General features: G+C 37.9%; 1 protein-coding gene across 1 annotated transcript in view; it reads right to left on the bottom strand.

The window, feature by feature from the left end:
* The window catches only part of CFAP54 (cilia and flagella associated protein 54), a 302505-nt gene that overhangs the window by 209912 nt on the left and 68917 nt on the right, over window positions 1–23676 (bottom strand). The window contains exons 20-22 of the mRNA XM_027107250.1: window positions 10134–10310; window positions 6121–6213; window positions 5677–5862 (exon numbers count right to left, since the gene is read on the bottom strand). Of these exons, the coding sequence (XP_026963051.1) occupies window positions 5677–5862; window positions 6121–6213; window positions 10134–10310 (456 nt within the window). The remainder of the gene's footprint in view (window positions 1–5676; window positions 5863–6120; window positions 6214–10133; window positions 10311–23676) is intronic.

Below are 23676 nucleotides of genomic sequence, written 5' to 3'. Positions count from 1 at the left end.
CTTGTTATAAATGCAAAATTCTCAGGCCCTACCCCAAACCTAGTGAATCATAAACTCTGGTGGTGGGACCAGTAATCTGTTTAACCAGCACTGCAGATCATTCTGATACAAGTTTTAGAATCACTAGCCTAGAGCAATGCCTAGCACAGAGTAAGCACTCAATAATAAGGTGTTAAATGAACTTAAAAATCCTCTTTTCCTGATAATTTCCCCCTACCTACAGAAGAGGACAGCCAGCAACGGTACTATACAATAGCATGATTGACTGGCCCAGGCTGAGGGCCTGACCCAAGCTGGGTGTTTTATAGCCCCCCCTGCAAAGCAGGATGGACCCCCTACACACACCCAAAGTTTGGTTCTGATGTTAAGGCTGATGACACTACATGCACCAGGAGAATTTGAGAGAAAGTTTATTATTCACACAAGGGCCTCCCAGGGAGAGTCCCTTGGGCAGGCAGAGGCAGGTCTGGGATGGCTTTGGGCAGAGCAGAAGGAATGGGTTGGGCTTTGATTAGTGGCTGGAGGATAGGACTGGGTGAAAGTTCCTGCCAGTTGGGACGTTTAAATTTCCTGCAGGCACCAAAGGAGAAGGTGAACTCATAGACCTCCCTATCAGCCTGCTCAGATGTGGGGCTACGGGAAAAAAGAAGGCTGAGGTTTAAAAACAAGCCAACAGCCAAACATTAAAAATGAGTTCAGGCTCTTTCTTACATTGGGTGAGCCAATCAGAGTCTCTTTTTCAGGAGTTTGGAATCAAGATTAGAACACAGCTAGCCGGTCGGTCCCTGTATATGACTGAAACTGAGGAATACACAAAAAAGTTCAGGGGCTGCTATTTTCCCTCCCGAGATGGAAAAGAAAAGAAAGGAAAGTCAATATTTAAAAAGAAAAAGAAAGCAGATGTAGAGAGAGAGAGCCAGAGGTATGAGACTTGGAGCTGCCTGGACTTTGCAGCCTTCCCAGGGCCAGGCTGCATTCCCCCAAGCAAGGCTTTCTTGCAATCAGGGTCTTAGCTGAAACCATAAGTCAAAATTATCTAAACAAGGGTTACTGTTGTGGTGATAAGATTGATTTAAAAAAAAAAAAAAAAAAAACAACAGTTCAAAGGAAGAAGAAATGATACCTAGCATAGAACCTGGCACAAAGCAGACACTGAATTCATCAATAAACAGATGAGCAGAGAGGGTGGTAATGTTCAGAAAGAGGATAAGAGGGAAAAGAAGATTTGAACCTTCTTAATGAGATTTTTAAATGGGGATGACTACCTTTTACCTGGTAGCCCTATTTTTTTTTGAATGGTCATAGACAAAAGGCAAACCTCTATTAACAAAAGAGTTTCAATGAATTCATACATGAATTGGGAAAGAAAAGTATGATTTTTAGTTTCCTTTCTCCTGCCACCAGCATCAAACTCTACTGCCCATACTGATCATCACGACCAGCAGGGCAGCACCAACCCAGGCAGAGAATAGATGGGAGAGAGGTGGGCTCTAGAAGGACTTGGCACATGTTAGATGGTGAACACATGACTTCCTTGGAACCTGGACAGATCAGTAGAAAGGCATGAGCTCATTCAAATGTCAGGCTTACCATCTACTACCAGAGTAACCCTGGGTAAATTATCAGTACTTAACATCCCTAAGACACCCTTTCTGGAATAAAATGGGATTGGCAGAAGAAGGGTTAAATTAATCTGTTTCTTCAACTTGAAATGAAAGTAATGATACCACCTCATAGAGTTACTGTAATCAATGGAATAATGAATCTTAAAATGTCTATCACACAGTTTTTTAACAAATGATATTCCTCACTTCCCTATCTCAGCAAGCCATTGTGCCCACTCACTATTTGATTTAGTAGTTCAATAATCCAGCAGTATGTGGCATTTGGTCTTGTATTCATTTTACAGATAGGGAAATTGAGACCAAGCAATTTGCCTAAAATCCTAAAATCCTGCTCACAGATTTCTAACTGTCTATATTTTATATCACATTATCTAGCCATTTCCAACTTAAAAGGGAATAATAAAAAGAAATGAGCCTATAAAGAGGTGGAAATTGGATAATATCTGTAGATAATATATAATTCATAAAGTTTCCTCAAAAAATTTTCCAGATAGCCTAAACTAGTTTTCTACATTAATGGAAAATCCAGTGAAGATTCACCTGACTTTACTATTGTTTATAGAAAAATGTTTAGTCAAAGTACAACCTAAAACACCAAACCAAGTTAATCATAGGCATTTAGTGAAGTAACTCCATATTTTACTATAAAATTTTTATAATATTTTTTTAAAAATAGAATTATCCTGAAACTAAAAACTAGCCACTCTCATGAAAAACTGTAATTTTTCACTGCAATTCCAAAAGAAAGGTACCTTTTCCTGATAAAACTTGAAAGCTTAAACTCAAATTTTAAATTAAGGAGGAAATTTTATGAGGAAATTCTGCTTTAGCCACTTAACATGATGAGAGAGAATGCTCATAAACTGTCATAAATGAACTCCAGTACTGCAAATACAGTATCAGTAAAGAAACACAGGTCATTACTTTATGACACTTCTCATTATCCTAGCAGTATAGCTTGGACTTCCTTTTATTAACTTTCAGTGAAAGTTCTGCCAAATAAAGCGTGAGAGTCAAACCACTCCCTGGAGAAAAATTAGACCTTGATGAAATATTCGGTCCCTCACTCTGAAATAACTCCATCGCTGCAAATTAGGAAATATATTAGATTCCAAAGAAATCAAAACATCAGAAAACCATGAGCCAATATGACACACTAAACCAATGCCAGACAAATCCTAGCAATTCTGTCAATTAAATTTTCTTTGAAAAATATGATAATATAAAATTCCAGTAAGACCTTAGCTTATAATACTAATCAACTATTAAGAGGAAAAAACGGCACAATAGAAATGTGATAAAATTTAGAAGAGCCATCAGCTCTACAGCCAACCATAAACTTAAAATTACAGGCTTGAGACTTAGGTCAATGAGTCACTTTTTCTAAAATCGCATTCACTGGTGACATGTTTTAAGTCAGGCAATCATTTCAGGAAAAAATGTCAATTCATGAGTATATCTATAATTAAGAACAACAATAATATTCATTAAGCGCCTACTGTGTTGTAAGCGTTACGGTTAAACATTTGACATGCATAATTCCATTTAATACTCATAATAGTTCTGGGAGGTAACTACTATTATTATTCCACTTCACAGATGAAGGTTACTTGCCCAATGTCACACGGCTAATGTGAGGACCTGAAACTTAAACTCAGGTCTGTCTGTCTCTATGAACCCAGAAACTTCACTTCTATAAACTGATACTAAGAAAATAATCATGGATGCAGGTAAAGATGCTCAACATCACTAATTATTAGAGAAACAGAAGTCAAAACTACAATGAGGTATCATCTCACACTGGGCAGAATGCCATTATCAAAAAGTCTATAAATAAATTCTGGGGAGGGTGTGGAGAAAAGGGAACCCTCTTGCACTGTTGGTGGGAATGTAAATCAGTGCAGTCACTATGGGAACCGGAAGGAAGTCCCTTAAAAAACTGAAACTAGAACAACCATATGATCCAACAATCCCACTCCTGGGCATATATCAAGAGAAAACTATAATTCGAAAAGGTACATGCACCCCAATGTTGATTGCAGCACTATTTACAATAGCCAGGACATGGAAACAACCCTAGTGCCCATCAACAGATGATTGGTTTAATGTGATATGTAAATACATACACACACACATACACACACGCAATGGAATATTACTCAGCCATAAAAAAGAATAAAATATTACCATTTGCATCAACATGGATGGACCTAGAGATTACCATACTAAGTGAAGTAAGTCAGAAAGACAAATACCATATGATATCACTTATATGTAGAATCTAAAATATGGGGCTTCCCTGGTGGCACAGTGGTTGAGAGTCTGCCTGCCGATGCAGGGGACACAGGTTCATGCCCCGGTCCGGGAAGATCCCACATGCCGCAGAGTGGCTGGGCCTGTGAGCCACAGCCGCTGAGCCTGTGCATCCAGAGCCCGTGCTCCACAACGGGAGAGGCCACAGCAGTGAGAGGCCCACATACCGCAAAAAATAAAAATAAAAAAATAAAATATGACAGAAATGACCTTATCTACAGAACAGAAACAGACTCAGAGACATAGAAAACAAACTTACGGTTACCATAGGGGAAAGGGAGGAGGAAAGGGATAAATTAGGGGTATGGGATTAACAGATACAAACTACTATACATAAAATAAATAATCATCAAGTATTTACTGTATGGCACAGGGAACTATATTCAATATCTTATAACTTACAATGGAAAATAATCTGAAAAGAATACATACATATATATAATTGAATCATGTTGCTGCACACCTGAAACACAATATTGTAAAACAACTGATATATATATTTTTATTGAAGTATGGTTGATTTACAATGTTGTGTTAGATTCTGGTGTACAGCAACATGATTCAGTTATACATATATATACACATATACTTTTTCATATTCTTTTCCATTATGGTTTATTACAGGATACTGAATATAGTTCCCTGTGCTATACAGTAGAACTTTATTGTGTATCTATTTTATATACAGTAGTTTGTATCTGTTAATCCCAAACTCCTAATTTATCCTTCCTCCACCCCCTTTCCCCTTTGGTAACCACAAGTTTGTTTTCTATGTTTGCGAGTCTGCTTCTGTCCCATAAACAAGTTCATTTGTGTCATATTTTAGATTCCACACATAAGTGATATTATATGGTATCTGTCTTTCTCTTTCTGACTTACTTAAGTATGATAATCTCTAGGTCCATCCATTGCTGCAAATGGCATTATTTCATTCTTTTTTATGGTTGAGTAGTATTCCATTGTGTATACATATACTACACTGTGATATATTTTAAGATGCAATACCATGCAGATGTTAAAAATTATGTTTTGAAAGAATACTTAATGGAATGGAAAAAAGTCAATTATGTATTAAATGGAAATATCAGATGTAAAATAATATGTACACTATGACTAAAATTATATATTATACATAAATTCACATACATATGTGTATATATTTCTATGTACATATTGTCTGTAGATATATATATGTGTGTATGTATACATACACACACAAAGAAAAGCATATCTCTGGATCAGGGTTGCTCAACCTTCGCACCGTTGACATTTTGGACCGGATAACACTTTGCTGGGAGAGGGGTGCTGCCCTTTCCACTGTAGGGTGCTTATCAGCATCCCTGACCTCTACCCTCTAGATGCCAGCAGCACTCCTCTAGATTGCGACTACCAAAAATGTCTCCAGACATTGACATATATGTCCCCCCAGGGGCCAAAATTGCTTCAGCTTAAGAACTGCTACTCTGGATGACAGGAAAACAGATAACATTTATTTCCAAAATTTCTAAAATCAATGTGTGTTGCATTTAAAATCCAGGAAAAAAGTGTTATTGTAAAAAGCAAACTCATGAATACGAGAAGGAACGATTTATATTTTATGAGACTAAACTGCAATCATGGAAAATATATATTACAGGAGCTTTAGAATATCTGCTGTGACTGTTTTTTCATCAGAAATTACTTAGTAACTGCTTAACGGGAAAAAACAGAGGAAAAAATTAGAAGAAATCTTTTCTACCTGTGTTAGTAACATCCGAGCAGTAACAGCAGAAAGAGGTGGGTAAACCAGAATTGGTTTAGTCGTCTCCCCAATAGCATCACCAATAAGCTTTCCATTAGAACAATAAGCAGCAATTGCAAAGATATATTTTTCATTGGTTTCTAAACCTTTTACTTCAAAAATGCTTTTGCCATCAGCCGGTATCTATTAACAAAAACATATTTCAAGTTATGCATGGAAAATTAAACGGGTCTTTAAAAATATAATTAAGTGACCTCTTTATGTTAAGGGAAGAAAACCTTTTTCATTTACTGTTGGATTTTAGTTATGACTCAAGATGAAATCAGACAAATTCACTGAAATAATGACTACATAAAGGAGAAAAATGAACAACACTCAATTGTCATTAATGAGACTTTTGGTAAGATTTCCTGACATTGAGGTTTTTTTAATTCGACGTACCGCTTCTCCCGAGTTTGGGAGATGATTATTGTTCAGTCTTACTTTTCCATAGCTCCCTTCTGCTTTGCAACCCAAAATGCAGTACCAGGAGACCTGCCACGGAGAGAGATGAGCCCGTCATCTGTTTAACAAAGCACTCAATTTCTTTTATCATGATGTGGCAAAAGGAATACTTTTCTACATAAAAATATAACTATTCAAGTTTTAAAACATGAAACCTAAGTTTATAAAAATACTTAGATTTACTCTTTAAAAAAAGACAAATATAGTTTACCTGGGACCACCAAGACTAAAATAGTATTCATTATTAATTATTTTTAACTACTATTAAGTGAGCAGTTCCTATGTGTTAAGCATTGTTAGGAAATTTACATATATTTTTTCATATCTGAAACATCCCTATGAGATAGGATTTCTATTGCTATTTTGCTTTACAAAAGATGGAGATGCAGAAACGTTCAATAACTTGCCCAAGATCAGACAGTGGCAGGGAGTGACTCCAAAGATGACATCATCTTGATGAAAAAAAAGACTACTCCGAAATGATTTTCATATTTTATTTAATAATATGGGACAAAAAGCAGGTAGTAAAAAAAGCAAGATACTAAACTGTAGTATTTTAAGTAAAATGTAAAAATACATATGAAAAAGCCTGGAAGAAAATGTTCCTAAATAAGAATAGTAGTAGAGTTCGGATGATAAAACGGTAAGATTACGGATAATTTTTTTTCTCTAGTTTATAAATTTCCTGAAACATGATATTCTTTTGACAATTCTTAAATACAGATGTAAACCAAAAGCAAAATGCAAATTACACAGAAACAATCAAACTTAAACTTGATTAAATGGTTAGACAATGGTCTTTTTGCCAAGATGTCAAAATAATGGAGATTCCTCATGGTAATGCACTATTCTCACTGTAGGGGGTAAGGGAGAGAGTTGATACCTAGGGAAAAGCATTATTAGGAGCCATACTGTCCAGGGATTAGTGATGGAAGGGTTGTCATCACTGTGGCATTCCCTTTTCCCACCTCACAACATCTCAACTCCTAAAATAGAAAATAAGGGAAATGTAATTGTCTCTAAGAAGCAACTGCCTCTTACAGCTTAGCCTGCTAATTCTTCCTCTGGGTCAATGGAAGAATCCTCATTGTATCTTGTCTGCACAAGTAGTTCTCAACTCTGACTATGCACAAGAATTATTTTTTAAAATACAGTTTGTACAGAATCAACCATTTTTTAAAATTACATATACCTAAGCCTGCCTAGTCTCAATGAATAAGACTGTCTGCTACAAATAGCCGAAGTTTTGTGTTTCCAAAGAAAATTTCTCAGGTGATTAAAGAGCATTAGGAAAGGCAGAATTTCGAGGACAAAGAGAATGTTGAAGGAATTTGGAACCTGGAGGCCAGGAGAAAAAAACTCAGCTGAATCTCAGAAAAATTTAGAAACTACCTTTCCTTGATTTTTCATGCAAAAAGAGTACCATGGGGCAGGGAGGGGGAAGGCAAAAGATGGTGTTTTATGACTTAGATCAGCGGTCCCCCCTCTTTTTGGCACCAGGGACTGGTTTTGTGGAAGACAATTTTTCCACAGACCAGGGCGGGGCGGGGGCGGCGGTGTGGTGATGGTACAGGCGGTAATGTCAGCAATAGGGAGCGATGGGGAGCGGCAGATGAAGATTCGCTCGCTCGCCTCTCACCTCCTGCTGTGTGGCCCGGTTCCTAACAGGCCACAGACCGGTACCAGTCCGTGACCCGGGGGGTTGCAGACCCCTGACTTAGATCATTATTGCTCCAAGTTAAGCTCTACATACAATCCAGAATTTGAAAGGTAAATTTTCTCTAAAAGCATTTTTACAAGCAGGCTTTATATTCCTATTGTGTTCCACAGATGAAAACATCTTAGTCTGTGAAACTATTAGAAGACTATGTCCTTAGAGTCTATGTAAGAGAAACGACACCATGGACAAACCACCACTAGCTTTGGAAATAAAAGTTTACAAGTAACACTAGCATTTTCAACCATTAAAACAGATGTTAATGCAACAAATGCCTTAACAAGAGGTTTTGATAAAACAAAAGATGGCTGAAATCTCAAACTAGAAAAGGTATTTAAGTCCATAGCACCATCTAGTGCTATAGAGTGGGTAACAGAAGGTATAATTTCCAGGAGCACACAACTTTACCAAAATATAATATACATCAACTTCACATCATGTGCTGAGTGACAAGTCTTACAAGTACAGGTCAAGTATGGGATGCTTATGCCTTCCTATTAATAAGCATTATGAAATAAACTAGTCACTAATTTGAGATACATAAAAAATAAGAACCTGGTTAAATAAATCAAAACATTCAAGTAAAAACAAACGAAAACTCTTGGCAAATCATCCAGTCTTAGTTCTGTACTGAATTTCCGAAGTCAGTGATCCTTATTCTTAAACAGATCCCCAAAATCCAAAGTTGAATTTTAAAACTATTAGCAACTGCAATAATGCATTTATTATAGCAGTTAGGATGAATGTTGCTTCTATTCCTCCAATTATAAGGCATTATGAAGGTGGTATTACTTCTCACTGATGTCCACCTCCCATTAGTCTGAAGCTTCTCAAAATATGGAACCATGCTTTATTTGTGTTTATTTTTATACGTTACCTCACATAGAGCTTGACAGATAGCAGACACTCAATAATGCTCATTGGACAGAATTTATGAAAAAAAATCATCAGATAATATAATCACAGTGTATAACCTCATTAACTGATTTTAGCTAACTTTACTACATATGTTTAATACAAGGGATGGAAGAACATCGGTTAATATGCCAAGAATATGCTATAATATCTCATTTAATTTTCACAGAAGAAACATTTTACAAATGGAAAAGATAACAAAAGCAAATTTTAAAAAAACACTCAGAAAGTATATTTAGATTTCGTAAGGTCATACTGCTGGGGTAGAGCTAGAATTTTAAATCTGTATTTGTCTGACTTCAAAGCCCATGCCCTTTCCACTATATCAAGACGATGTATTTAAGTTCAAGCAGAACATCCTAAGAATAACAAAGAAACAACTTTGTTTTTTCTACAACACCAAAGAGCATGTGTTCATCACCCAAAAGAGGAAAATGTAATATTTAAAATATAAATTAGGTGGAACCAAATGCTTATGAGGAAACTAAATCTCAAATAACAGTCCCATTTAGGCCAAGTTCCAAGGCACTGGGGCTAGGAGAAAGAGCTTCAATAAATACATAAAGAATTATGACTTATAATGTGGTTGGAATTATCATTTGTTTGCATTAAAAGAATCCCCATTGGGCTTCCCTGGTGGCGCAGTGGTTGAGAGTCCGCCTGCCGATGCAGGGGACACGGGTTCGTGCCCGGATCCGGGAAGATCCCACATGCCGCAGAGCGGCTGGGCCCGTGAGCCATGGCCGCTGAGCCTGCGTGTCCGGAGCCTGCACTCTGCAACGGGCGAGGCCACAACGGTGAGAGGCCCGCGTACCAGAAAAGAAAAAAAAAGGATCCCCATTTACACAGAAGAACTTTCGGAAGAGTCTCTAAATTCACCACCCCCAAATTTTCTTATCTTCATCATTGGCTCTCAGAGTAACTTCTATACCCTTCAAATGCCTGATTCTATCTCAAGGAAACCTTCTTGAAGTTGAGCACACTAGGACGTCAGCATATGACTGTGTCATGGTAAGGAAGATACTTCAAAATGCTTCTCTCTCATTTCTCCTTACTTTATATCTGCGTGTAGCAATACAGGAGTAAGTTTCTTATAGTGAAGCTATAAGGCGCCAAAAGGGAAACAGCATAAAGGAAAAAGGGTCATGAAGAAACTACAGATAGTTAAAGATACTGGAATACTAATCCCAGTGTTCAGTGTTTATATTAATCAATAAGATTATTCAAGCCCTAAAAGCAATAAAAGTATTCATTATTATAGTCATAAAAGCACTTTACGTTGCTTTCCGTGAGGTAAAGGTCATAATAGACAACATACCTTAACATCAGAAATAAATGGAGCAGGTTTTAATGTCACAGAACAATGAGTTCGGGCTAGCAGGATGGGTGGAGGAGGTACTCTGCTTTTCTTTCTTTTGGCAATTTCCACATATTTCTGATATGAATACAGTACACTTTGTTCTGCTTCGGTCTTCTCAATTAAAGAATATGCTTCCTATAATAAAGTGTGAAAATAGGAAATCACATTTCAAGAGCTTGAACTTCATTGTATTTGGAGAATTCTGGTGATGTTAAACATTATCTTGATATATGTATTTTTTGATGCTCAGTGGTATACATATTTCAAGTAGTAAATGATTTTCCAGAAGTAAAAAATAGCTAGATTTTCCAGAAGTAAAAAATAGCTAATAAATAAGGCCAAGTAAAAAATAGCTATTAAGGCAATGACATTATATTTATATGTCTAACATGTTTATCATTATCATACATTAATATATTTCATTTTCAAATCAAACCCTCTGAATATCTGCAATCATATTTCATTGTCCTTAAAAATTTTGTAACAATATTATCTGCATTGATACTTATGAACTATACACCTACACTCAATGCAACTTGAAATGTGACTCTCAAGTAATGACTATTGGTATATGTGGTTTATAAAATTATTTAAAACCAAATTATTGATGGTTTCTTACTATCAGCAAAAACAAATAAAATATACAGAAGTACTTATTCTATAAACCTAAAGGAAAAGCAATCACCTTTTTAAAAGGTTACACATTTAGTGATATCACATGAAACAAAAAAACATAAAAATCAGAAAATCTAAATAATATTTCAAAATAAATATAGTAAGGCTAACTATAACACCAATAATAATATATGTAAATGAGTTAAACTCCTCTTTTACATAAAATTAAAAAGCAAAGACTCTGAGCACTAAAGCCAAAACTCAAGTAAAGATTAAAATTGAATGATAGAGGGGAGACGAGGGGGAGATAACGGAAGAGTAAGACGCGAAGATCACCTTCCTCCCCACAGATACACCAGAAATACATCTACACGTGGAACAACTCCTACAGAACACCTACTGAACGCTGGCAGAAGACCTCAGACCTCCCAAAAGGCAAGAAAGTCCCCACGTACCTGGGTAGGGCAAAAGAAAAAAGAATAAACAGAGACAAAAGAATAGGGACAGGACCTGCACCAGTGGGCTGGAGCTGTGAAGGAGGAAAGGTTTCCATACACTAGGAAGCCCCTTCGCGGGCGGAGACTGTGGGTGGCAGAGAAGGGAAGCTTCGAAGCCGCGGAGGAGAGAGAGCGCAGCAACAGGGGTGCGGAGGGCATAGCGTACAGATTACCGCACAGAGGATCAGGGCCGACCGGCACTCACCAGGCCAAAAGGCTTCTCTGCTCACCCACCGGGGCAGGTGGGGCTGGGAACTGAAGCTCGGGCTGGGGTTGGCAGCGTGAACACAGCCTACAGGGGGCTAGTGCACCACGGCTAGCCGGGAGGGAGTCCAGGGAAAAGTCTGGACCTGCCGAAGCAGCAAGAGACTTTTTCTTGCCTCTTTGTTTCCTGGTACGCGAGGTGAGGGGATTAAGAGCACTGCTTAAAGGAGCTCCAGAGGCGGGCGCGAGCCGCGGCTAAGAGCGCGGGCCCCAGAGACGGGCATGAGACGCTAAGGCTGCTGCCGCCACCAAGAAGCCTGTGTGCGAGCACAGGTCACTATCCACACACCCCCTTCCAGGGAGCCTGTGCAGCCCGCCACTGCCAGGGTCCCGGGATCCACGGACAACTTCCCCGGGAGAACGCACGGGGCGCCTCAGGCTGGTGCAACGTCACGACGGCCTCTGCCGCCGCAGGCTCGCCCCGCCCTCCGTGCCTCTCCCTTCCGCCCCCCACCGCCGGCCTGAGTGAGCCAGAGTCCCGGAAGCAGCTGCTCCTTTAACCCCGTCCTGTCTGAGCAAGAACAGACGCTCTCAGGTCGTGACCTACACGCAGAGGCGGGGCCAAATCCAAAGCTGAGCCCCTGGGAGCTGTGAGAACAAAGAAGAGAAAGGGAAATCTCTCCCAGCAGCCTCAGAAGCAGCAGATTAAAGCTCCACAATCAACTTGATGTACCCTGCATCTGTGGAATACATGAATAGACAACGAATCATCCCAAATTGAGGAGGTGGACTTGGAGAGCAAGATTTACGATTTTTTCCCCTTTTCCTCTTTTTGTGAGTGTGTATGTGTATGCTTCTGTGTGAGATTTTGTCTGTATAGCTTTGCTGCCACCATTTGTCCTAGGGTTCTATCCATCCGTTTTTTTTAATTAATATTTTTAATTTTAATAACTTTATTCTTTCTTTCTTTCTTTCTTTCCTTTCTTTCCTTTCTTTCCTTTCTTTCCTTTTTCTCCCTTTTATTCTGAGCCGTGTGGATGAAAGGCTCATGGTGCTGCAGACAGGAGTCAGTGCTGTGCCTCTGAGGTGGGAGAGCCAACTTCAGGACACTGGTCCACAAGAGACCTCCCAGCTCCACATAATACCAAACAGCGAAAATCTCCCAGAGATCTCCATCTCAACACCAACACCCAGCTTCACTCAACGACCAGCAAGCTACAGTGCTGGACACCCTATGCCAAACAACTAGCAAGACAGGGACACAAACCCACCCATTAGCAGAGAGGCTGCCTAAAATCATAGTAAGTCCACAGACACCCCAAAACACACCACCAGACGTGGACCTGCCCACCAGAAAGACAAGATCCAGCCTCATCCACCAGACCACAGGCACTAGACCCCTCCACCAGGAAGCCTACACAACCCACTGAACCAACTTTAGCCACTGGGGACAGACACCAAAAACAACGAGAACTACGAACCTGCAGCCTGCAAAAAGGAGACCCCAAACACAGTAAGATAAGCAAAATGAGAAGACAGAAAAACACACAGCAGATGAAGGAGCAAGATAAAAACCCACCAGACCTAACAAATGAAGAGGAAATAGGCAGTCTACCTGAAAAAGAATTCAGAATAATGATAGTAAAGATGATCCAAAATCTTGGAAATAGAATAGACAAAATGCAAGAAACATTTAACAAGGACCTAGAAGAACTAAAGATGAAACAAGCAACGATGAACAACACAATAAATGAAATTAAAAATACTCTAGATGGGATCAATAGCAGAATAACTGAGGCAGAAGAACGGATAAGTGACCTACAAGATAAAATAGTGGAAATAACTACTGCAGAGCAGAATAAAGAAAAATGAATGGAAAGAACTGAGGACAGTCTCAGAGACCTCTGGGAAAACATTAAACGCACCAACATTTGAATTATAGGGGTTCCAGAAGAAGAGGAGAAAAAGAAAGGGACTGAGAAAATATTTGAAGAGATTATAGTTGAAAACTTCCCTAATATGGGAAAGGAAATAGTTAATCAAGTCCAGGAAGCACAGAGAGTCCCATACAGGATAAGTCCAAGGAGAAATACGTCAAGACACATATTAATCAAACTATCAAAAATTAAATACAAAGAAAACATATTAAAAGCAGCAAGGGAAAAACAACAAATAACACACAAGGGAATCCCCATAAGGTTTACAGTTGATCTTTCAGCAGAAACTCTGCAAGCCAGAAGGGACTGGCAGGACATATTTAAAGTGATGAAGGAGGAAAACCTGCAACCAAGATTACTCTACCCAGCAAGGATCTCATTCAGATTTGACGGAGAAATTAAAACCTTTACAGACAAGCAAAAGCTGAGAGAGTTCAGGACCACCAAACCAGCTTTACAACAAATGCTAAAGGAACTTCTCTAGGCAAGAAACAAAAGAGAAGGAAAAGACCTACAATAACGAACCCAAAACAATTAAGAAAATGGGAATAGGAACATACATATCGATAATTACCTTAAATGTAAATGGACTAAATGCTCCCACCAAAAGACACAGATTGGCTGAATAGATACAAAATCAAGACCCATATATATGCCGTCTACAAGAGACCCACTTCAGACCTAGAGATACATACAGACTGAAAGTAAGGGGATGGAAAAAGATATTCCATGCAAATGGAAACCAAAAGAAAGCTGGAGTAGCAATTCTCATATCAGACAAAATAGACCTTAAAATAAAGACTATTAGAAGAGGCAAAGAAGGACACTACATAATGATCAAGGGATCGATCCAAGAAGAAGATGCAACAATTGTAAATATGCACCCAACATAGGAGCACCTCAATACATAAGGTAAATACTAACAGCCATAAAAGGGGAAATCGACAGTAACACATTCATAGTAGGGGACTTTAACACCCCACTTTCACCCATGGACAGATCATCCAAAATGAAAATAAATAAGGAAACACAAGCTTTAAATGATACATTAAACAAGATGGACTTAATTGATATTTATAGGACATTCCATCCAAAAACAACAAAATACACATTTTTCTCAAGTGCTCATGGAACACTCTCCAGGATAGATCATATCTTGGGTCACAAATCAAGCCTTGGTAAATTTAAGAAAACTGAAATTGTATCAAGTATCTTTTCCGACCACAGTGCTATGAGACTAGATATCAATTACAGAAAAAGATCTGTAAAAAATACAAACACATGGAGGCTAAACAATACACTACTTAATAACGAAGTGATCACTGAAGAAATCAAAGAGGAAATAAAAAAATACCTAGAAACAAATGACAATGGAGACACGACGACCCAAAACTATGGGATTCAGCAAAAGCAGTTCTAAGAGGGAATTTTATAGCAATACTATCCTACCTTAAGAAACAGGAAACATCTCGAATAAACAACCTAACCTTGCACCTAAAGCAATTAGAGAAAGAAGAACAAAAAACCCTAAAGTTAGCAGAGGGAAAGAAATCATAAAAATCAGGTCAGAAATAAATGAAAAAGAAATGGAGGAAACAGTAGCAAAGATCAATAAAACTAAAAGCTAGTTCTTTGAGAAGATAAACAAAATGGATAAACCATTAGCCAGACTCATCAAGAAAAAAAGAGAGAAGACTCAAATCAATAGAATTAGAAATGAAAAAGGAGAAGTAACAACTGACACTGCAGAAATACAAAAGATCATGAGAGATTACTACAAGCAACTCTATGCCAATAAAATGGACAACCTGGAAGAAATGGACAAATTCTTAGAAATGCACAACCTGCCAAGACTGAATCAGGAAGAAATAGAAAATATGAACAGACCAATCACAAGCACTGAAACTGAAACTGTGATTAAAAATCTTCCAACAAACAAAAGCCCAAGACCAGATGGCTTCACAGGCGAATTCTATCAAACATTTAGAGAAGAGCTAACACCCATCCCTCTCAAACTCTTCCAAAAAATTGCAGAGGGAGGAACACTCCCAAACTCATTCTACAAGGCCACCATCACCCTGATACCAAAACCAGACAAGGATGTCACAAAGAAAGAAAACTACAGGCCAATATCACTGATGAACATAGATGCAAAAATCCTCAACAAAATACTAGCAAACAGAATCCAACAGCACATTAAACGGATCATACACCATGATCAAGTGGGGTTTATCCCAGGAATGCAAGGATTCTTCAATATTCGCAAATCAATCAACGTGATACACCATATTAACAAATTGAAGGGGAAAAACCATATGATCATCTCAATAGAAGCAGAGAACGCTTTTGACAAAATTCAACACCCATTTATGATAAAAACCCTGCAGAAAGTAGGCATAGAGGGAACTTTCCTCACCATAATAAAGGCCATATATGACAAACCCACAGCCAACATCATCCTCAATGGTGAAAAACTGAAAGCATTTCCACTAAGATCAGGAACAAGACAAGGTTGCCCACTCTCACCACTCGTATTCAACATAGTTTTGGAAGTTTTAGCCACAGCAATCAGAGAAGAAAAGGAAATAAAAGGAATCCAAATCGGAAAAGAAGCAGTAAAGCTGTCACTGTCTGCAGATGACATGATACTATACATAGAGAATCCTAAAGATGCTACCAGAAGACTACTAGAGCTAATCAATGAATTTGGTAAAGCAGCAGGATACAAAATTAATGCACAGAAATCTCTGGCATTCCTATACACTAGTGATGAAAAATCTGAAAGTGAAATTGGTACAACCACTATGGAGAACAGTATGGAGGTTCCTTAAAAAACTACAAATAGAACTACCATATGACCCAGCAATCCCATTACTGGGCATATACCCTGAGAAAGCCATAATTCAAAGAGTCATGTACCAAAATGTTCATTGCAGCTCTGTTTACAGTAACCCGGAGATGGAAACAACCTAAGTGTCCATCATCGGATGAATGGATAAAGAAGATGTGGCACATATATACAATGGAATATTACTCAGCCATAAAAAGAAATTAAATTGAGCTATTTGTAGTGAGGTGGATGGACCCAGAGTCTGTCATACAGAGTGAAGTAAGTCAGAAAGAGAAAGACAAATACCATATGCTAACACATATATATGGAATTTAAGAAAAAAAAAGTCATGAAGAACCTAGGGGTAAGACAGGAATAAAGACACAGACCTACTAGAGAATGGACTTGAGGATATGGGGAGAGGGAAGGGTAAGCTGTGACAAAGCGAGAGGGTGGCACGTACATATATACACTACCAAACGTAAAATAGATAGCTAGTGGGAAGCAGCCGCATAGCACAGGGAGGTCAGCTCAGGTATTTGTGACCATCTAGAGGGGTGGGATAGGGAGGGTGGGAGGGAGGGAGATGCAAGAGGGAAGAGATATGGGAACATATGTATATGTATAACTGATTCGCTTTGTTATAAAGCAGAAACTAACACACCACTGTAAAGCAATTATACTCCAATAAAGATGTAAAAAAAAAAATTGAATGATAGAAAATAGAATAGCCTTTCCAAAAAACTGCGCTGGGACAATTAGACATCCACCAGCAAAAGAAGGAAGTGAGACCCATACATCACATTATATACAAATAGTTAACTCAAAATGAATCATAGAACCAAATATAAGAGCTAAAATTATAAAATTCTTATAACAAAATATAGAAGTAAATTTCTTCACATCCTTGAGTTAAACAATGGTTTCTTGGATATGACACCAAAAGCACACCAAAAGAAAAAGTAGGTAAACTGAAATTCTTCAAAATTTAAAACTTCAAATGATACCATCAAAAAAATAAAGACAACTGACAGAATGGGACAAAATATTTGCAAATCATATATCTGATAAAGGACGTGTATTCAGAATATATTAAGAACCGTTACAAATCAATAATGAAAAGACAACGCCATTAAAAAATGAACAAGGGGTTTGAATAGACATTTCTCCAAAGAAGATACACAAATGGCCAGTGACTGACTCAAGAAGAAAAACCTGAACACAGGAATAATGATGAAAGAAACTGGGAAAGATATCCAAAAACGATATCCAAAAAGACTTTCCCACAAGCGTCAGTCTCAACTGATACTATTTTTTAAAATACTTTGAATATCAATGAACTGATTAATTCCTATGCCATTTTTTAAATTTCTAACTACAGAGAAAGCTCCTCAGAGAATATTCTAAAATTATTATAGCTTTGATAACAAAACCTGAAAAAATGACTGCACTTAAAAACATAGAGCAATCTCCTTACAAATATAAATGTAAACGTCCTAAATAAAATACTAATACATTGATCTAACAATATGTTAAAGGAATAATGTACTGTAATTATATTGTCTCTCTCTCAGGAATAAAAGGATGATTTAATATTAGGAAGTCTAAGGATATAATTTAATTTATCCATAAATCAAATGAGAAAAATATGATTACAGTTTCAATGGCCAAAAAGATATTCGAACAGTTTTTTTTTTTTTTGGCGGTACACGGGCCTCTCACTGTTGTGGCCTCTCCCGTTGCGGAGCACAGGCTCCGGACGCGCAGGCTCAGCGGCCATGGCTCACGGGCCCAGCCGCTCCGCGGCATGTGGGATCTTCCCAGACCGGGGCACGAACCCGCGTCCCCTGCATCGGCAGGCGGCCTCTCAACCACTGCGCCACCAGGGAAGCCCTGAACAGTTTTTAATAGTCATTATTAATTTTAAAAAAAAGAAATGGAAAGAGAAGTCAAAAAGTATCATAAGACTAATGAAAATGAAAACACAACATACTAAAATTTATAAGATGCAGCAAAAGTAGTTCTAAGAGGGAAGATTTTAGCGAAAATGCCTACCTTAAGAACAAAGAAAGATATCAAATAAACAATCTAACTTCACACCTCAAGGAATAAGAAGAACAAAAAACCTAAGTCCAAAGTTAGTAGAAGGAACATCAAAGATCAGAGGGGAAATAGAGACCATAAAGACAATAGAAAAGTGTGTTAGTTTCTGCTTTACAACAAAGTGAATCAATTATACATATACATATGTTCCCATATCTCTTCCCTCTTGCGTCTCCCTCCCTCCCACCCTCCCTGGCACAAAAACAGAAAGATAGATCAACGTATTAAAGTTTTAAGTGAAAGGTAACAAGAGAAAAGTCTCAGACAGAGTCCTTGATTTAGGTAAATCAGATAAATTATCTAATAGAACTCAAGGTAGACCTAATGCTAGTTAGAAATTAAAATCCTAACTTAGCAGGCTTCCCTGGTGGTGCAGTGGTTGAGAGTCCGCCTGCTGATGCAAGGGACACAGGTTCGTGCCCCGGTCCGGGAAGATCCCACATGCCGCGGAGCGGCTGGGCCCGTGAGCCATGGCCGCTGAGCCTGCGCGTCCGGAGCCTGTGCTCCACAATGGGAGAGGCCACAGCAGTGAGGGGTCCGTGTACCGCAAAAAAAAAAAAAAGAAAAAAGAAAAAAAAATCCTAACTTAGCGAGGTAAATCATTGAGCTGCTAATAAAATTCCACTTATAAGAAAGTGATTGATATACTAATTCAAAAAGCTATATGCACTCCCATGTTCACTGCAACATCATTTATAACCTAAATGTGCACCACTGGAGTAATGGATAGAGAAAATGTGAGATGGATGGATAAATAACGGAATTTTATTCAGCCATTAAAAAAAAAGAAATCTTGCCATTTGCAACAACATGGATGGACCTTGAGGGCATTATGATAAGTGAAAGAAGCTAGACAGAGAAAGATAAACACCATATGATCTCACGTATATGTGGAATCCAACAAAAAAACAAAAACAAAAACCAAGCTCACAGATGCAGAGAACAGATTGGTGTTTGCCAAAGGTAGGGAGTTGGGGGTGGGCAAAAATGGGTGAAGGGGGTCAAAAGGTACAAACTCCCAGTTATAAAATAAATAAGTCATGGGGATATAACGCACAGCATGGTGAATATAGTTAATGCTGTATTGCATATGTGAAAGTTGCTAAAAGTGTAGATCTTAAAAGTTCTCATCGCAAGAAAAAATGTGTTAACTGTATGGCGACAATTATATAAGTTAATAATATATTATTAATACATAGTAACATAAGTTAACAAGACTTGTGGTGACCATTTAGCAATATATATAAAAATGGAATTGTGACGTTGTACACCTGAAACTAATACAATGTTGTCTATTATACCTCAATTAAAGAAAAGAAAGTGATTAGGGGTTTTTTAAAGGGGGTTCCTCAAGTACAAGGAGGAAATATCACCAGAAAAGAAGACGCAAAAAATCAAGATAGAAAAATTTGCATGAAACCAGCTCTACTTAATTGTGAAAGAGAAAGTATTATCGATATGGATGTGACTTGCCTATCCATGGCCAACATGTTGCCTAATATGTCTAACAAAACATGTTGTTTTGTTTCTTTTATATCTTTATTGGAGTATAATTGCTTTACAATGTTATATTAATTTCTGCTGTATAGCAAAGTAAATCAGTTATATGTATACGTATATCCCCATATCCCCTCCCTCTTGAGCTTCCCTCCCACCCTCCCTATCCCACCTCTCAAGCATAGAGCTGATCTCCCTGTGCTATGCAGCAGCTTCCCACTAGCTATCTGTTTTACACTTGGCAGTGCATATATGTCAATGCTACCCTCTCACTTCGTCACAGCTTACCCTCCCCCCTCCCCATGTCCTCAAATCCATTCTCTACGTCTGTGTCTTTATTCCTGTCCTGCCCCTAGGTTCACTGGTACCGTTTTTTTAGATTCCATATATGTGCGTTAGCATATGGTACTTGTTTTTCTCCTTCTGACTTACTTCACTCTGTATGACAGTCTCTAGGTCCATCTACCTCACTACAAATAATTTCATTTCTTTTTATGGCTGAGTAATATTCCATTGTATATATGTACCACATCTTCTTTATCCATTCATCTGCTGATGGACATTTAGGTTGTTTCCATGTCCTGGCTATTGTAAATAGAGCTGCAATGAACATTGTGGTACATGACTCTTTTTGAATTATGGTTTTCTCAGGGTATATGCCCAGTAGTGGGATTGCTGGGTCATATGGTAGTTCTATTTTTAGTGTTTTAAGGAACCTCAATACTGTTCTCCATAGTGGCTGTATCAATTTACATTCCCATCAACAGTGCAGGAGGGTTCCCTTTTCTCCACACCCTCTCCAGCATTTACTGTTTGTAGATTTTTTGATGATGGCCATTCTGACTGATGTGAGGCGATACCTCATTGTGGTTTTGATTTGCATTTCTCTAATGATTAGTGATGTTGAGCATCTTTTCATGTGTTTGTTGGCAATCTGTATGTCTACTTTGGAGAAATGTCTATTTAGATCTTCTGCCCATTTTTGGATTGGTTGTTTGTTTTTTTGATATTGAGCTGCATGAGCTGCTTGTATACTTTGGAGATTAATCCTTGGTCAGTTGCTTACCATATGATCCAGTAATCCCACTCCTGGGTGTATATCTGCAGAAAACCATAATTCAAAAAGACACATGCACCCTGATGTTCGTTGCAGCACTATTTACAATCGCCAGACATGGAAGCAACTTAAATGTCCACTGACAGAAGAATGGATAAAGAAGATGTGGTACATATATACAATGGAATTTACTCAGCCATAAAAAAGAATGAAATAATGCCATTTGCAGCAACATGGATGGACCCAGATATTGTCATACTGAGTGAAGTAAGTCAGCTAGAGAAAGGCAAATATCATGTGATATCCCTTATATGTGGAATCTAAAAACAAGGGTACAAATCAACTGATCTAGAAAACAGAAATAGAGTCACAGATATAGAAAACAAACTTACGGTTACCAGGGGGGAAAGTGGGGGGAGGGATAAATTGGGAGATTGGGATTAACATATACACACTACTATATATAAAATAGGTAACTAATAAGGACCTACTGTATAGCACGGGGAACTCTACTTAATACTCTGTGATGACCTATATGGGAAAAGAATCTAAAAAAGAGTAGATATATGTATATGAATAACTGATTCACTTTGCTGTACACCTGAAACTAACATAACATTGTAAGTCAACTATACTCCAATAAAATATTTTTTAATTAAAATAAAATAAAGTAAGCTATAAGGATATATTGTACAACACAGGGAATAAAGCCAATACTTTATAATAACTATAAATGGAGTATAACCTTTCAAAGTTGTGAATCACTATATTGTACACCTGTAACATATAATATGGTAAGCAACTACACTTCAATTAAAAAAACATATTGTTTTATTGCCACAAAACAATAGTACTGAAGTCCAAAGTACTATTGTCTGAATGCAAATCTCTCTGCCTATGGTTCCCACTAGAGAATGTGTGACCTGCCTCTTTTTACAAGTTACTCAAGGCTTATGATGACAGATTGACATTAAATACATTTGAAAATGACTTAACATCCACAGTGCAGCAAAACACTTGCAGAAAGATGTAATGCAATCTGGAAGGCCGTGATTAGGACACACCTAAACAACTATCACAAGACTGGAATGATAAAGTACCATATTTATTACTCATCTAGTAGATCTCCTGAGGTATATTCTGGGTTCTCAACAATATTATGTATATTTCAGAAGAAGATGAAAAGTAGGTTGTCATATCCAAGAATCCTGGCAAAGAATATTGCTGAGAATAAAATATACGCTTTATAAGATCTAAGAGAAAAGACAGAAAGAAATGTGTAGTTTGATAGAGAAAAATATATCTAAAGCATCAAAAATCATACTGATATGACAAAAAGAATATTCCACAGTGCTTAAATTAGAAGATAAAATAGTAGTAATAATAATGGCTAACATTTATTGACTGCTTATTCTATGTCAAATGCTAAGCATTTTATAGGCATCATTTCATTGAATCTTCCCCAAAACACCCATTTTACAGATGAAGAAATTAAAATTTAACAGAGCATGGGTAATTTGACCTTGGTCATACAGCTAGTCAGCGGCAGTACCAAAACTCTAATCCAAGAGCCTTATACTCCTAACCATTATGATTTCTTGTCTTAATACAAAGTGAAGTTAAAAAGAAGCATGGAGAGGCAACCAGAGATGAAGTTTTCTATGCAATAACGTCAAAATATTTAAAAGAAAAAAATCCTAAAATGTAAATATTCTAAAATCTCTGTCAGTAGTTTGAAGACTGCGGGTCAAAACATGACCTCAAAAGAGGGGGGTTAGAATCAAAAAGGGTTTTACTCTTTATGAGGAAGACTTCAGCATGAACAATTAAAAAGAACTGAGAAGATCTCTGAAGAATATTGGCTTACATATATTTTTCCTAAAAAAAGCAAATAGAATTAATTTGACTAAAATGTTATAAAATAGGAAAAATCACTTCACTTGGTAATCCAGTTACTGCTAACATAGTTAATACAATGGTATTTAGGGGCCATCAAGATGTAAATTCAGGAAGTATTAGAGCCAGGAGTGATTAGAACTTCTAGTGGCCTGGGCTTCTTCATGAGTTCTGGTTTCAAATTAGGACCATAAAAGTGGATTCTGTGTTGATTATAAAAAATAATCTGCTAATCTATAATGCTCCTTTGCTTAGAGTTGAAGCATTATGACTGGATTTCAGAACTGCTAAAATCATGTTAATTATTGATTTAAGTTTCAACATATAGTCCTAGGGGAACACTAGATGCATCAGTTAGGGCTCTTTGCAACAGAAGCAACAGCAACATGAGGCTTGGAACACAGCAGGTCCAGAGAGGCAAGAGGGTCTACAGAACACAACTAACATAGTCTAATCAGGACACAGGCACTGGAATGAATGAATGCCAACTACTTTTTGTCTTTTTATCCCTCTGTTCAAGATTCAGATTCCAAGAAGGGAGCAACCAATCAGCCTAGCTTGCATCACCAGTCCTCCTCTTGGCTGGCAGAGAAGAGAGGCCCTGAAAAGTCCTACCTGATTTCTTCTAGTGGGGAAGAAGAAATTCCTCCAAAGGTGATGTTTGGAAGAGGGAAATAAATGCTGGACAGAAAACAACAGTATACACCCCTGCCCCGGTACCCTCAGCACTTGGATTGAGGAGTATTCCTGCCTCTTCCCAGTGAGGAATTGCTCCGCAAAGACGCTGAAGGTTGGGCTGCTGGACTCTGAAGCGAACTAGGAGTGGTGATCATAAGCCATAAGCTGACTCCTCTATTTATCGGAA

This window comes from Aethalodelphis obliquidens, unplaced genomic scaffold, assembly GCF_003676395.1.
Source record: "Aethalodelphis obliquidens isolate GAN/ISIS:26980383/991018 unplaced genomic scaffold, ASM367639v1 scaffold8, whole genome shotgun sequence".
In the NCBI taxonomy this organism is placed as follows: Eukaryota; Metazoa; Chordata; class Mammalia; order Artiodactyla; family Delphinidae; genus Aethalodelphis; species Aethalodelphis obliquidens.
Note: the sequence above shows the minus strand (reverse complement) of the source record. Positions and strands in the feature narration are given on the sequence as shown.